Source organism: Corvus cornix, chromosome 3, assembly GCF_000738735.6.
Source record: "Corvus cornix cornix isolate S_Up_H32 chromosome 3, ASM73873v5, whole genome shotgun sequence".
In the NCBI taxonomy this organism is placed as follows: Eukaryota; Metazoa; Chordata; class Aves; order Passeriformes; family Corvidae; genus Corvus; species Corvus cornix.
In genome coordinates this window covers 609,930-624,079 of record NC_047056.1, presented here as the reverse complement: position 1 = coordinate 624,079, position 14,150 = coordinate 609,930, and the positions used below count along the sequence as shown (strand labels likewise).

At 44.9% G+C, this 14,150-nt stretch overlaps 2 protein-coding genes across 10 annotated transcripts in view; both read left to right on the top strand.

The window, feature by feature from the left end:
* Positions 1 to 14,144, top strand: part of RIN2 (Ras and Rab interactor 2) — a 65,495-nt gene extending 51,351 nt beyond the window's left edge. For all 9 annotated transcript variants that reach the window (XM_039569965.1, XM_039569963.1, XM_039569968.1 and 6 more), the window contains 2 exons: positions 2,646 to 3,767; positions 11,328 to 14,144. In XM_039569965.1, the coding sequence (XP_039425899.1) occupies positions 2,646 to 3,767; positions 11,328 to 11,692 (1,487 nt within the window). In that variant the 3' untranslated portion in view covers positions 11,693 to 14,144. The remainder of the gene's footprint in view (positions 1 to 2,645; positions 3,768 to 11,327) is intronic.
* LOC120411795 (CBL-interacting protein kinase 17-like) overlaps positions 13,067 to 14,150 on the top strand; it is a 5,810-nt gene continuing 4,726 nt past the window's right edge. Inside the window, 1 exon segment of the mRNA XM_039570029.1 lies at positions 13,067 to 13,100. Within this exon segment, the coding sequence (XP_039425963.1) occupies positions 13,067 to 13,100 (34 nt within the window).

Here is a 14,150-nt window from a genome sequence, read left to right as displayed (position 1 = left end):
AATTTTGAGATCAGTGCCTCAATGAAGTGGCATATTTAGAAAATGAGGAGTGTGTAAATAGGATCTGCAGAATGTATCCATGGGCATGGGCTAGGCGAAATTCTTAAGATACCGAAAGACAGTGCAAGGACATGTCCAAAAGACAAGGCAAGGACATGTTCTTGCATCGCTCGGCTGCTGCAGCTAAACACAGGCTCATTGTAAAGCATACCTTGAGCTCGGAGGAGATGGATGCAAAGCCTGGTGGGATTTGAAACTTGGGCACCACCCAGATGAATCATTGAGCAACTCCACACTGAGCAAAGTGCTGAGTGGCCTCATTTCCCTTTTCCAGGAAGGGAAGGTTGACTGTCAGCAGTCTTTGTTGCAGTAGATTTTTTAAATCATCTTTGGTTTTGAAAAGGATTCTCTCTAAATCAGTGTTAGCATGAGGATCTCTTGAACTGTTTGGTGGGACTTTGCAGTCAAGTCATACACGGGGATGTATTGCAGTGCTTTGCATTTTGGTATGCTGCACTAGCAATGCAATTAAAGGGTTTGTTTTAGAGAGGAGATAAATTACTTCTGCACTGCTTGTCTGCAAGTTTAGGTAATCAGGTGAAAGTATGGATTATCATGGGAGTAGAGGCAAATATGGTACTATTGAGGTCGGTGTTGAGATGGCAAAAAGAAAGTAACAAGTCTGATTGGGATACGGTGTAATGAAGACCATCTCCCAGTGGCCCAGGGGAGCCTTAAAGTAACACGAGATGAGTCTCTCCAGAGGGGATGATAATGGTAATGTTGATCAAGCCCTCCAGGCTAACCGCACTTTGTCACCAGTACCCCAGAGCACTGTGGCCTGCTTGCTGCAGAATTAGTCTTGCTCTTAAACAGTCTCTGCATTGTGCGTGTTTTTTCTTTAGCTACTGCATTTGAAAGCTGAGGAGGAGATTGATGGATCAGTGTCTGTGTGATTGCTGTATTTGGGATCAATTATCTCATACACACCAGATTAAGATCACAGTTTCTATAAGCTACAACCAGGCAACAAAGTTGAGATTTTGATGGAGTTTTAGGTGTCCACGTGCAGAAAGAGCGCACCAGAAAGTCAGCTGTTCGATGCTGTGGACTCAAGAGAGGCCTAAAAACTCCCAACAGCCCTTCCTTTAAAGTGTGAGGATTTTTTGAGGAACACATAGGCACAAAATCCCGTGGTACGTGAGCACAGGGTTTTATTCCCTTTCAGAGCTCTCTTGTGCAGTAGGCTCAGAGGGAGAGCTGCACAACACAGGTCAACAGCACGTAGCCCATCAAACCCCGCATCAGGAGGACCTTAAGGTAAAGATTTCAAGGCTGTTGCCAACCTGTACAGTTTCATGTGCTGAACATAAGATTCCCTCTCAGTCTCCCTTGTGTTTCACCTGCAGCAGTGCTTATATCACGTGTGTTTGCAGCAGCCACGTGCCAAGCACAGGCACTGAGAGATCTGCAGGCAGGATGTGAAGTCATGAAGCTGGGAACACCAGCAACATGGCATGACTATGTAGAGAAACATGCCTGTGCCTGTCTATATACATGGCCTGTCACCATGGGCTATTTCCTGTCCTCTGCCCCACAGGCAGGACACGGTGGCTGGGCATGGACCTGTTGTGGATGCTTCACATTCATGCAGTTGGGCCGAGGTGTCATTGCTCAGTTGCCTCCAGTGAGGCATCTTGACACTCTGCAGGAAAAGGGACCATGTCATGATTGGCAAATTTTAACTAAATCTCCCTCCTCTGGTATTCTGCCCTTATTTCAGCATGATTGCTGCCTTCAAGGACACATCTGGTTTCAGTCTTCATACCTTCAGGAACCGATGCTCTTTAGCAGTGACTCGGTTGCACAAACATGCTGCCACTTTGCTGGGATAAGTGCAGAGGCTGCAGCTGCAACTTGCTGGGGTAGCATAGGTTTTCCATGCTGCTGGTGTGGGACTGCACACTCAGTCTCTTTATGTGTTGCTGCATGTCTGTATCCTCAGGCAAAACGTCCCCATGGCAAAGGCAGGGGAGCAGGCCAGTGCCCTTATCAGACACTTGAATACTTGGTCTGCACAGCTGAAGGTGATGTGTGCATGCACCACAGCAAACTGTGATCTGTCTTTTCATGTATAGTTTCATGCGTTCACTAGGAAAAGAAACCGAACCAAGATACTTGTAGAGTTTCCATAAGTGGCCTTTAGCTGGTGTAAATACTCTCAACTATTGTCTTTAATGAAGTGAGCTTATTAATACCAGCTGAGAATCTTGCCTTATTGCTCCTGAGTGAGATGCTAGTGAGCAGTTTGTGTTCATTTCGGTCTCAAGCCAGTAAAAAGTATTATGTTACAGTCTCTGTTCCTTTCTTTGATTTTCGGTTAAATTTTAAGCTTAGTGGGCTGATTGGAAGCTATGCATTGGTCGTGGTATTTATAAATGGGTAAGAGCAGCCCCAGGAATGTAGCATGCAGTTATGTCAGGGGGTGCTTTAAGAGGTTCGCTTGGATTTTTTTTGCCCCTTTGAATTAATAAAATTTTGCCTAAATTTCTTGATACTTTAAACTGATGTTGTTGAGCAGAATGTTCTGAAAGCCATCTGCCTGCTGTTTTGCATTCTTACGTTAATGCAATGATGATTTTCAGACTTTTGGAGCTCCCTGGCTAACAGCAACCCCCCGGATCCTTCACCTCCCTGTAGGCCTGTGCCTTTGGACAGTGCTTGCAAAGACTCACGCCAGCTCTGCCTTATAAATGGAGTGCATTCTATACGAACCAGAACGCCTTCAGAGCTGGAGTGCAGCCAGACCAACGGAGCGCTGTGTTTCATTAATCCCCTCTTCTTAAAAGTGCACAGCCAGGATGTCAGTGGAAGTCTGAAAAGGCAGAGCCCGAGAACTCAAGACGTGAATGGCACAGCGAGGCCTCGCTCCCCCCCGCCCCGGCCGCCACCTCCTGCTATTAATAGCACCCTCACGAGCCCACAGCTTTCCAGGACTATAAAGCAGGCGAGCATGCCAGAAACAGTCAACCATAAGGAGAGAGGCTTGGATTTGCTGCAGAACAAGCCCACCCCGATTCCGCCTCCTCGGCTGAAGAAGCAGGCTGTGTGCTCCGAGGCGGACGGTGCCTCCCGGAGCACGGCGGCGATCCGGCCTGGCTCCGCACGCGTGCCCGAGGCAGCTGCTGTTCCAGGTGAAACCCTGCCCGAGCCAGCTCCAGCAGCTTCCAAAAAGACGCCGGCTGCCATCTCTGAGTCACACGTCCCGTGGAATGGAGGCCGGCAGAGACTGAGCGACATGAGCATTTCCACCTCCTCGTCGGACTCGCTGGACTTTGATCGGAGCATGCCGCTCTTTGGCTATGAGGGGGACACCAACAGCAGCCTGGAGGACTTTGAGGGGGAAAGTGACCAAGAGAGCATGGCACCCCCTTTGAAGCCCAAGAAGAAAAGAAGCAGTTCGTTTGTTCTCCCCAAGATTGTGAAATCTCAGCTACGGAAAGTCAGCGGAGTTTTCAGTTCCTTCATGACCCCCGAGAAGAGGATGATTAAGAAAATTGCAGAGATGTCCCGGGACAAACGCACCTATTTTGGATGCTTAGTACAGGACTATGTCAGCTTTCTCCAAGAAAACAAGGAGTGCCATGTTTCGAGCACTGATATGCTGCAAACAATTCGTCAGTTCATGACCCAAGTCAAGAACTACTTGTCCCAAAGCTCCGAACTTGATCCCCCAATCGAATCACTGATTCCTGAAGACCAAATAGGTAAGAAACACCATCCTGTGTTTTGGGGGGAGGGTGAAAATGTGTGATCTGTCTTTATAGTGATAGTCTTTGTCCGGTTCAGAAAGGTGCGGCTAACTTTGCTAGTAGAGCTTGAGCCACCGAGTATTTGAGTCTTAAAACAACATCCCCCTCCCCCCGTCCCCACCCCGTCCCCACCCCAAATTACCCTATCGGCTTCAAATGATTACACTACGAAGTTGTTCATAAGAAGTTATCCTTAAAATAAGTGCAATGTGGACTTTTTACCCGTGATTATTACTTTTTTAGCTGCTGTACTGTTAACAACAGAGAATCCTTTATTTGCTGGCACACATATATTTTTCCCTGAATTGGGCTGACATAGTTCTCAGTGTTTGGTCTAAAACTGCCAAATCTAACCGTATGGATTGTAGCTGTAGAACTAGAATTTATTCAGAACCAGTGACATTTAAGAGCAGAGAGACATTTTATGACAACTTAGTTTTGAAATAAATCGGATTCTTCCAGACATTTTTAAGTCACTTCTAGCAAAGCTGTACTATCCCGGCACTTGAAACTAAATAAAAGGATACGTAAGAGCTTTAGAAAACAAACGTGTGCGAGAGAGAGAGAGAGAGAGAAGGGGCTGCTGATCCCCAGTTTTCTGTACTACTCCTTTATATGTGTTTGTGAGTGGTTGTGGATGAGCTATATGTTAGAATATATGTTTTAACAGCAGAGAGAGACTTGTGTATCCACAAAAGTAAAATTGCTGTTGCTGCATAAATCTCGCTGCCTCTCTTGCAGAGTCTGAGCAGTATTTGTAAAAGAGCCTGTAAGCCACATTTAAGAGGTAAACACGCCTCAGGGCAGAATACTTTTCTTGTGAGCTCACTTCAGTCCTAATTTGCTTGTTTTTCTCCATATCCCAGTGTCCCAACAGTTGGCTCAGTGCAAAATTGGCAGATACTTCTTTCTCTGGGACTAGAGGGTAATTTTATATTGACATTCTGCCTGTCCTCAACCAAGATGAAGTATTCTCACATAACCTCAACTTCATTTTCATAAAGTCAAGCAAAAGTCACAAGGACTGCTAAAGCAAATACAGAAATGTGAAGAGTGTCCTCGATATTGAGACTCAGAGACATGTAATACTCTCACTATAATAACAAAGACTGTTAGGTGGGTGTTACATGGAAGAAAAAGCACCAAATTAAGCGGGGGATGCAGGCGCATTTTTGCCTGAGTTTCTGCAGAGTGCTGGATATTTGACAAAGCAATACAGATGCAGTTTGGTTGTAATTTTGTGAAAGCTTGGTTTGTTGTGTACTTTTCATTTCATAAGGGTGTGGTTTGATCGGACTGTGGGTCTCCCAAGACTGGAAAAAATGTTGTCTCCTATTAAATGTTTCAGGCTTTGGAGTAGCATAAGCTATGAAATACAACAACTAAAACTGCCCTGGTTTTCTTCAGGGACAGAAAGTCTGATTTTTATCATGTGGCTAAACACGATTAATTTATAAAGTGGGCTGGTTTAAACAAAGGAAGAACTTGCTTTTGAGTCACCTACTGCCTTTGGCTTGCGCCAGCAAACAACTGCAGTGGATCAGGAGCATCAGATGTTGCTGATCTAAGCAGATAACTATGTGACAGCAAAATTTAGTCATTCCTATAGAGACCTTTTTATGAAGTAGAGCCCTGCCTGTTGTCCACAGTTTTGCCTGACTGTTTCCGTATGGAATTGCAGCCCAAATTTTAACTCTGTGAGTAGTCGTTTATCCTGTCTTGTCAGTTCACACTTAGGTGGTGCAGTTTTTTCCTCTAATGTGTCAGCCTGGTGCTGGATGTGTGCTTCTGGGATAATACTCCTCCGTTCTGAGTCACTCAGGCTTCACTTTAACCCTCTTTTGTCTCCTGAACTTCAGTAGGTGCTGGAGCAGCACCCCCAAGTTTAGTGAAGCCCTCGGTGTTTGGAACTTCTTCCCATGTCTCTGTAATGACCTTTGTGATCGTGTAGCTTTTCTTCCGGAACGGCACCGTGGACCCTTGCAAGTAAAAGACTTCTGCAGCAGATCTTTTAAGTTTCCCAGACAGGGGTCCCATCAAATTGTTAAACTTCTGCAAAATCACTGGCAAAATATGCTTCAGGGTTTCTAATTAGTTCTGACAGATGCCTCCTGTTCTTAGCACTGTAGGCTGTTAACCCTCCCTGAAGCAGTGGGACTCCAGGCGTTGGGACAGAATCAAGAGTAAGGCACGTGGCTCTTTATTGTTTTATGGATGAATGCAATTTATTTTTTTAAAAGACATCCGCACCTCAATTTGTATCCACAGAATAAGGACCTGAACTGGTCAGAGCAGAGGAGACCCTGATAGTCCACAGCTGCTTAATCAGCAAATGTTTGGGAGTTTTTGTTTGTCTTTTTATCTTTTCCTGGCTTTGAACAGAAAGGAGTCAAGTCGAATGTTGTCACTTCGCCAAGTGGGATCTAACATCTGAACAACTTCAGTCTCACTGCCCGAATCTGGCCCTGAACCAAGAAATGACTGGTTTAAACCATTTGTCAGTAAGGTACTGACCGATCATGTGGGAACGTACCTGAACAATAGTGTCTGTTACTTGTTCTGGTATTTCTGATATGCAAGGGATATTCGAATGCTGGATGTTAAAAGAAGCTTGGAGAGAATGTGTTGGCACCTTACTGGCAGTCCATGCCTTGTTGCAGGGCCTTGGGTCTGTACAGAGGAGTTGCAGGCAGACAGAGCTGGAAATACTAATTAACTGAAGCCCAGGACTGACCCACATGGTACCTCTTTTCCAAAGTCCATCTTGTTTGACAGTCAAGCATGGATAATTGGGTTCTCAGTGCTGTATTTTATGTACCTGTTCATGCACCCTGCTTATGGTTATAAGACAGTATTTCCCTTGTTTGTTTATATGGAAGGTGCACAGAATTAAGCCTGTGGGTCTTAAAAAGGTTAAGCGGCAGCCCACCCCAGATCCCCTCTTCTTTACTAATCCAATTATCCTCCTAAAGGAATTAGAATGGTATGTCACTATTTCTGCTTGAAAAACCCATGCCAGCTGGTTTTTGCACTGTGTTACTTTTTAGGTGCTTGTACATTTGTTCTGGTGTCCTGTCCTTCATTGTAGCATCTTTTCAAGTTGAGTTTACGCTGACAAACATGTCCCTCAGCGCACCTCCTTTCACCACAAGAGTGGCGGGATAGGGCAAGTAGGAAGCAGTGGTAAAAGCACTGAGCAGGGGCAGAGGACCAGGTTCTTTTTCTGGCCACCCCTTGGATTTACTTTGTGACTTATTCCCTGCTTCTTTTCTTTACTGCTACTTTAGGAGAAGACAAGTGTTTACCACACAGCTATGGCATGAGTTTTAAGTAACCCACAGATGTTTAAAGCAGAACACACCTAGCACAGGTAGTTGTGTGATTCTTTGGTGTGCTTTATGTAGGTCAAATGAGGAGAGGCTTACCTTTCATCCCTAGGTCCTAAGTCTGCCACCACTGCCTGTACGTCAACCACCTTGGTCCTACCTCTGTCTTCAGGGTTGTGCTGATCATCAAGGAATGTGGGTTGTATGAGGTCTTACTTTCAAGTGTTGCTCCTGTGGAGGAGATTCCCATGTCTGCACCGTGGCAGTGTAGACACCCACCAAGAAATGGATGCTTGGCCATCCTGACATGAGCTATCTTCAAGTAGATCCGTGTTGGTCGTGCCAGTCAACAAACTTTACAAGGTATTAGGAAAATGCAGAACAAAGCAAATGCAGTGTTAGCCAGGTGTCATGCATGTACATGCTGTGGTATTCCGGAGCAACTTTCTGCTTTCAGCTCCCAGGCAGTGTGACTTGTGCAGGACTGTGCCTTTTTGTGGTGGTTCTCAGGCTCACTCAGTCTCCTACTGACCCCTGATTTTCCTGATGAATGGTTTGGCCATGGTAAGTAGGGCTTGTGTATAAATCCAGGGACTGGAATCTGACAGTGGGGCATCATCTCAGTGGGGCAACAATAGTTGGTAGGTAGCAGGGAAACTGAGAGCCTGGAAAAGGTGAGAGTGTGCCTGCAGTTTGAGGAAGTGCGGGTTGTAAGGAGGCTGTGTAAGGACACTGGCCATGACTAATATGTTGTCCTGTCTAGATGCAGACTTGTGTGTTTGGCAGCAAAACAAAAATAGCATGTCAGCACAGGATACAGATGTGTTTCCACGAGTCACAACGAAACTAGCTGGCTGGCCTTTACGATTCATTTATCAAAGCACTTCCAGTTCCCATTTTGAGGCTACAGGCTAATTATAAGCATCATTTCAGGAACAATACACAGTGTTCAGCTCAAATTGTATTCAGTTAAAAAAAAAATTATCTCCAGAGTATCTGTTTTGGTTTTGGAGTGGTAAGCATCCTGGGAGGGTATTTGAAAACATACATCTGAAGTAAACAGAATTTTTGTAGCTGATTTGGGTCTTAGAAATATGCGGAGATGTTAAGGTAAAGAATCAGACCTCAATTCACAACTTAGATGCTGATTTGCCTGGGAAACACTTGTATACTTTTCTGTGGCCCTTAGAAGTCAAACAGTGAAAAACCGCTGCCGGCTGAGAGTTGGTTGGTAATTGGGATCATATCCAGAAACACTTATTGAAAGTGGCCACAAGCAGCAGTTGCTGAAGAAAGGGCCGCTAGTTGGATGGTCTCACCCCAAACATGCTTGTAGGTGCCGTGACACTGAATATTGTTCTAAGACTTCAATCACAAGAAGTGCTGTCCTTCCAGGCTTTAATAATAATATAAAATCTTTATAAGCTTTGTATTTATTAGGACACATATGGGTATTACTGTTGACCATTAACAAAACAGTCCAGCCCTTATCAATCTTGCTGCTGTTAGCCTCACCAGCTTGTTAGATTCTGCCACTTTTTCATTTGAGGGCAGAACTCAGTGTTTCTTATGTCTGTGCCAAGAATTCATAAGGGAGAAAAAAAGGTTGTGTGTTGTTTTGGGGGGTTCTTTGTGTGTGGTTTGGTGGATTTTTGTTTCTCGTGGTTTTTTCTTTGTTTTGTTGTGCCTGTGTGGAGCTTTGAGCACAGCCACATGAGTTATGTGATCCCTTCCTCTGTGCTGCTTCAAAATGATTTCAGGTTTCCATGGAAATTGTGGAACGTGATCGAGCAAATTTCAAAGCAATTTCCAGGCACTGCTTCTGGAGCCTGTGACAAATTGCAAACGTGAAAGAAACCTCCTTGCCATCTTGCACAGCTGTAAAAATCTGCGTGGTTCATCTGTGGAAGCGGCACTACCTTTCAAAGGGTTGAGGGCAGAAGCCCTGAGCCTTCCACTTCCCACCTACAGACAACAAGCCTGGCCCCAGCCAAGGACTGGGGCTCTGGGGAGGAATTTTCTCTCCCAGCAGCATCCAGTTCCTTTAGCTTCTGGGGAGGCGCTGCTTCTGCTTCCTATTCCCGTAGAGAATCAGTCACATACAGAAACATACTGAGTTTTCCGAGGCTCCTGTGAGCAAACGTGGTGATGACCCCTCTTTATTGAGGTGAAGGATGGCTCATGCTCAGTATTCATGTGCAGAACTTCCAGTGGAAGCCTGTGGGAGTTCAGCTTTCACGGGGATAGAGCTCTCGCACTTTGTACGACATTTAGCAGCGCCAGCTGCTTTAGTAAACAAGACCAAGTGGTTGGAATGCACACGGCAGAGGTGTTCCTCTTACAGGCGAAGCAGTCGGTGTTTTTCCTATTTTAAAAAACCAGGTTGTAGAAGTAAAGTAAGCTGAATTGTCAAAAAAAAAAAAAATAGTCATCAGTAAAGATGGCAAGGAACGATTTGTACTCTCTAGAAATTTAGCTGGCCAGCGCACCTGTGGGTGAGACCTGTGCGTTTTTCTTGGTGGAAAATTGTTTCTGCAATTGTTTCTGCCCCGGGAGCCCTGAGGATTGCTTTGATGGCAGGGAGAGGCAGTTTCTGTCCCTGTGCAGGGGGTGATGCTTCTATTTACCTGGCCGGTTTGGTGGCGATTGTGTGGCTCTGCCAAGTACAATAGATAAGGATCAGGCCTTTGACCACCCGCTAATGTGTAATTGATGGCTCTGGTCTGGTGGGAGGCTGGATCCAGGCCCGGCCGCTGTGTGAGAGGCCACCAAGAACATGTCTCAGACTGCTCATGCCTTTACTGGTGCCTTCACTGACAAGCGCAGAAAAAATGCTACATATGAAGTCAAGGCACCATATGTGGAGTGTGTGAAGGGTGTGTTTATGTGGGAAAGAGAGGTATGGAGACCCAAAAGGCAAAAGGGCTGGACACAAGGATAGAATAAATGAAAGCACAAAAAGCAAGAAAACAGAATAGCACTTGTTTGGAGAGTGTGTGGGTGTGGGTGTAAATCCCAAGCCTTAGAAATAGTGTGTGATTTAAAAAAGAGAAGGGAGAGTAGGGGGAAAAGAAAGAGGCTATAGTATACGAAAAACACAGAAGTACAGGCAAAGAGCCTGGGACAGGCATGAGGTTTAATGAAACATTAATGAGTCACCGCTAGTAGCAGGAATGTGCACTGCTAATTTGTGTGAACATGTGATCTGGCAGTGGCACAGCCTCTCCTCTGTGTGCTCCCAGTCCTTGTGCTCCTCTGCCTGCTCTAGGCTCTGGTCCTGCCCCGCTCTCCTGCGGGGATGGCAGAGGAACATTCCCCACCATGCTCCCCACCATGGTACAAATAATCGATGTAATCTAATAACTAATGTAAGCTGTGTTGCCATAAGGATGCTGGGAAAGGAAATCAACTTTTGAAGTAAAGGTTTGCTGAGAAAATGTTTAGCAAAGAGCTTTCTCTGTTGACACAGTCCATACTTTGAAAATGGAGAATGATGGTTAAAGAAAAACTGGAGTAGAACAAGAATTAAAAATAAGCCCTGAAGTTAGCGGTTACTGTGCCATGTGCACACTATTGCCAAAGAACTTCAAACTTGATGACAAAGCTGTATATAAGCTTGTGTGATGAAATCTGATGCTGGAAAAACACAGCTTGGTTTTCATTTATAGTTTAAAGCCTGTAATCTGTCCAGTTTCATAAAGATCCTGACAAAGTTGAGCCAAGTTTCAGGAAGTCTTCGTTGAGTTATAGTTTCCAATGGAAACTATACAAGAAGGATAGGGTTTAATGCCAAAGCAGGCAAAAATTATGATTTTCACTGTGTTTTACGTTAAGTTTGGGAGTTAAAGTCTAAACTCAAAGTAAAATAAAACTTGCAGACTTCCGACCAACAAAAGAAAAACTTAAATAGACCCGTGGCTTTTTTTTTTTTTTTTTAAACTATCCCTAGTCTGTCTGTGTGGGTGTGGTTTTATTTATTTACCACATTGCCATAAATGACAATGGAATACAGATTCTACTCTGCCTCTTGTTTTTCTGTTAACACAAACATCTGGAAACTCAGCTTGTGTAATAAATGGGCCGTAGAAAGTAGGTTTTGCTCTGCAGGCTCTCTTTAGGGAATGGTTATATTAATGCTGGCTCTGCTTTAGAGGGGGAAGTCAGCTGGATTTGTGTTTTCCTGTTGCAGATGTTGTGCTGGAGAAGGCCATGCATAAGTGCATTCTGAAGCCGTTGAAGGGTCACATTGAAGCGATGTTGAAAGAGTTTCATACCACGGATGGTTCCTGGAAACAACTGAAGGAAAACCTGCAGCTGGTGCGGCAGAGGAATCCTCAGGAACTGGGCGTGTTTGTTCCCACACCAGACTTTGTGGACGTTGAAAAGATTAAAGTCAAGTTCATGACTATGCAGAAGATGTATTCACCTGAAAAGAAAGTCATGCTGCTGCTGAGAGTTTGCAAATTGATTTACACTGTTATGGAGAATAACTCAGGTACGGTGCTTCCTGCAGTTCAGGCTCACTGGTATTTCATACCTGGTGTTGTCTTTTAGAGCAATCAGACCATCTCATTCTGCAGCTGAAGCTCTCGTAGCCTCTCCTTGTCCTTTTGAGAGGAATTCTTCCTCTCTCCTCCTTTCCCGCTGTCTCTGATCTATCTGGCCACACATCTTAAAAACTCGTTGTCATGGGTGGAGTGGGAGCTTCAGACAAAGTGAATTAGAGAAGCCCTCCCATGGAGTCATGAGATGCAGGAAGGACCCTCTTGCTCTCTAAACTCCTTCTCAGAGAGGTGGCTGGGTGCAGCTGGAGTCAGTCTTAGCCCAGACTTTGTCAATGGTTTAAAGCCAAAGAATTATAGAGGTATGATTGAACCTTTGTACACCTTTGTCCTACAGGATTAAGGATGGCAAACCAGATGTAGTTAAATTAAAAATAAATTATTTATTATGCTAAATGATCAGACAAAAAAGATCTTAATCTGAATAATTTACTACACAGCATAGAAGTAAAAACTACTAGTATAGTCTAGTGTAGTATAACGCACTGTATCAAAGCAATTATAATAAAGCAATTATATTAAAGCTAGCAAAAAACCCCAAAGCAATTGCTGAGTAGAGACTGCTGTTACTTCCGGAGACCAGCGACCGGGGGGGGGGGGGGCAAATCTCTTTTGCTCAGCCTGCTCAGCAGGGAGTGGCCGTGAGGGGTGTTCCCACCCAAGGGAGGAGTCTTCACACACACTCCAGGAAAGGATATGTTAGAAGATCCTGCCGTTCGAAAGTGGGACTGGACTTGCGGAGTATGAAGTGATTGATTGTCAGTCAGATGTCTCCATGCCAGCTGTGTCAGCCTAACGCTTTCAGATAAGGATACTTTACCCTATCTGCCACATCTCTGCCTCAGCTTAGGATCAGTCAGGATGTTTAACTTCGGGGTTGATGAATCAGACTGGGTTTAGCATAATTCCACACCAAAAGCAGTGTGACGCCACTTCTTAGTTCACCACTGATAGCGTTGAAAAACGGGGCATTGTTTTCCAGGCAGAGCATCCTACAGATGTGAAGCAGCTGAAGAAGAGCAGCTTTCCTTAACTCTGTAGGCTTTTGAAATTGCCTGGCAGAAAGGCTGTCCTGTGAGCCTTGAATTTAACACTGATTCTAAATGAGTATTTTTCTGCAAATTGTAATAGAGGCAACACCCTATATTTAGCTATAGTAATTCAATAGCGTGTATGCAATATGACAACTACAAGAGTTCCTTCTTAATGGGTGGAGGAAAGCAGCCTCTAATCCAATATTTTTGGCTTGCTGTGCCACTGAAGATTCTCGTTTGGACACTTTTTGTCATGCTTTTGGAACAGAAATGACATCTGTTTCTGCACTGTAGCAAGAATCCAAAAGTGCCTTTGAAACCTGAATACTGAAATGGCACTACAGACCAGTCAAGACCTGCTGAGCAGTCAGTGGTCCAAAATGCTGTTCTGGATGGTGTGAATTTATAGGTGAAACTCTGACATTCTCTCTTGCACTGCTGTGGAATTCAACAAGCTAGGGTGTAGCAGAGCTGTGGCAGTGGGAGATTTTTTTCCCCCTAAGAGCGTATAAGCTGCTGCAGGTGCTTGGCAGTTGCCTTTCTAAGGAAGCATTGCATGTGCAGCTGGGTCTGGTGCAGATCAAGACACCTACTTTCTTTGGAGATCTGAGATGAATGGTGAAAGCTCGTGGCTTTTAAAGCCCCCCAGGTACTTTTACAAGATTTAGGACTGAGCTCCTGCCCAGCTTACTATTGCATTTCAAAATTCTGCATTTTAAAAATGGATATAGGAATCTTGGCCTGAAGTTCTGTAAACTCCTCTCACAATACTGTGTTATTGCATTGAGTAAGGTGTTTCCAACATGCAGAAGGAAAATACTGAGAGGCTGCTGCTGGTTAAGTGCTGCACTGGGAGACTTGGGCTAAGATGCTGCAAATGCTCATTGGGCTGTCTTGTTTTGTCATGTAAAGTTTGTTTAACATGTCATTGAGCCAGCAGCTGTTTGAGTATCTGCTTTGCCACATACTCCCAGCCAGGTAAGTGTGTTAGCTGGGGTGTGTGCCTCATCTGGTGTCACTTGAGTTTCACCAGAGTTGCAAGTTGGCTCCTGCTCTGGGCGATTCTGAGTGACCATCACATCAGTTCTGCACTAAGCACCGTTTAGCCAGACCCAGAGATTTGGCCACATAGTGACTTCTGAACAGAAAATCAAAATGCAGGAAAAGTGCCAGGACCACGGACGGGCCTGGGTACAGCACGGTCTTTGTGGGTCACTGTCACTCCAGGCCCTTACAGTCTCTCCTCATCTTTCTTGTAGGCTCCCTTCAGGTGCAGGAGCCATTGCTCACTGGTGTTTTTGACTATTCTCTGCCAAGGAAATGAGTTGAATTTCCTTGTCAAATCTAATAGGCTTTTATACTTGGGCTTCTCTGCTGTGGGATTCATACTTAGAGACTGGTGTTGGTGTCTGGACG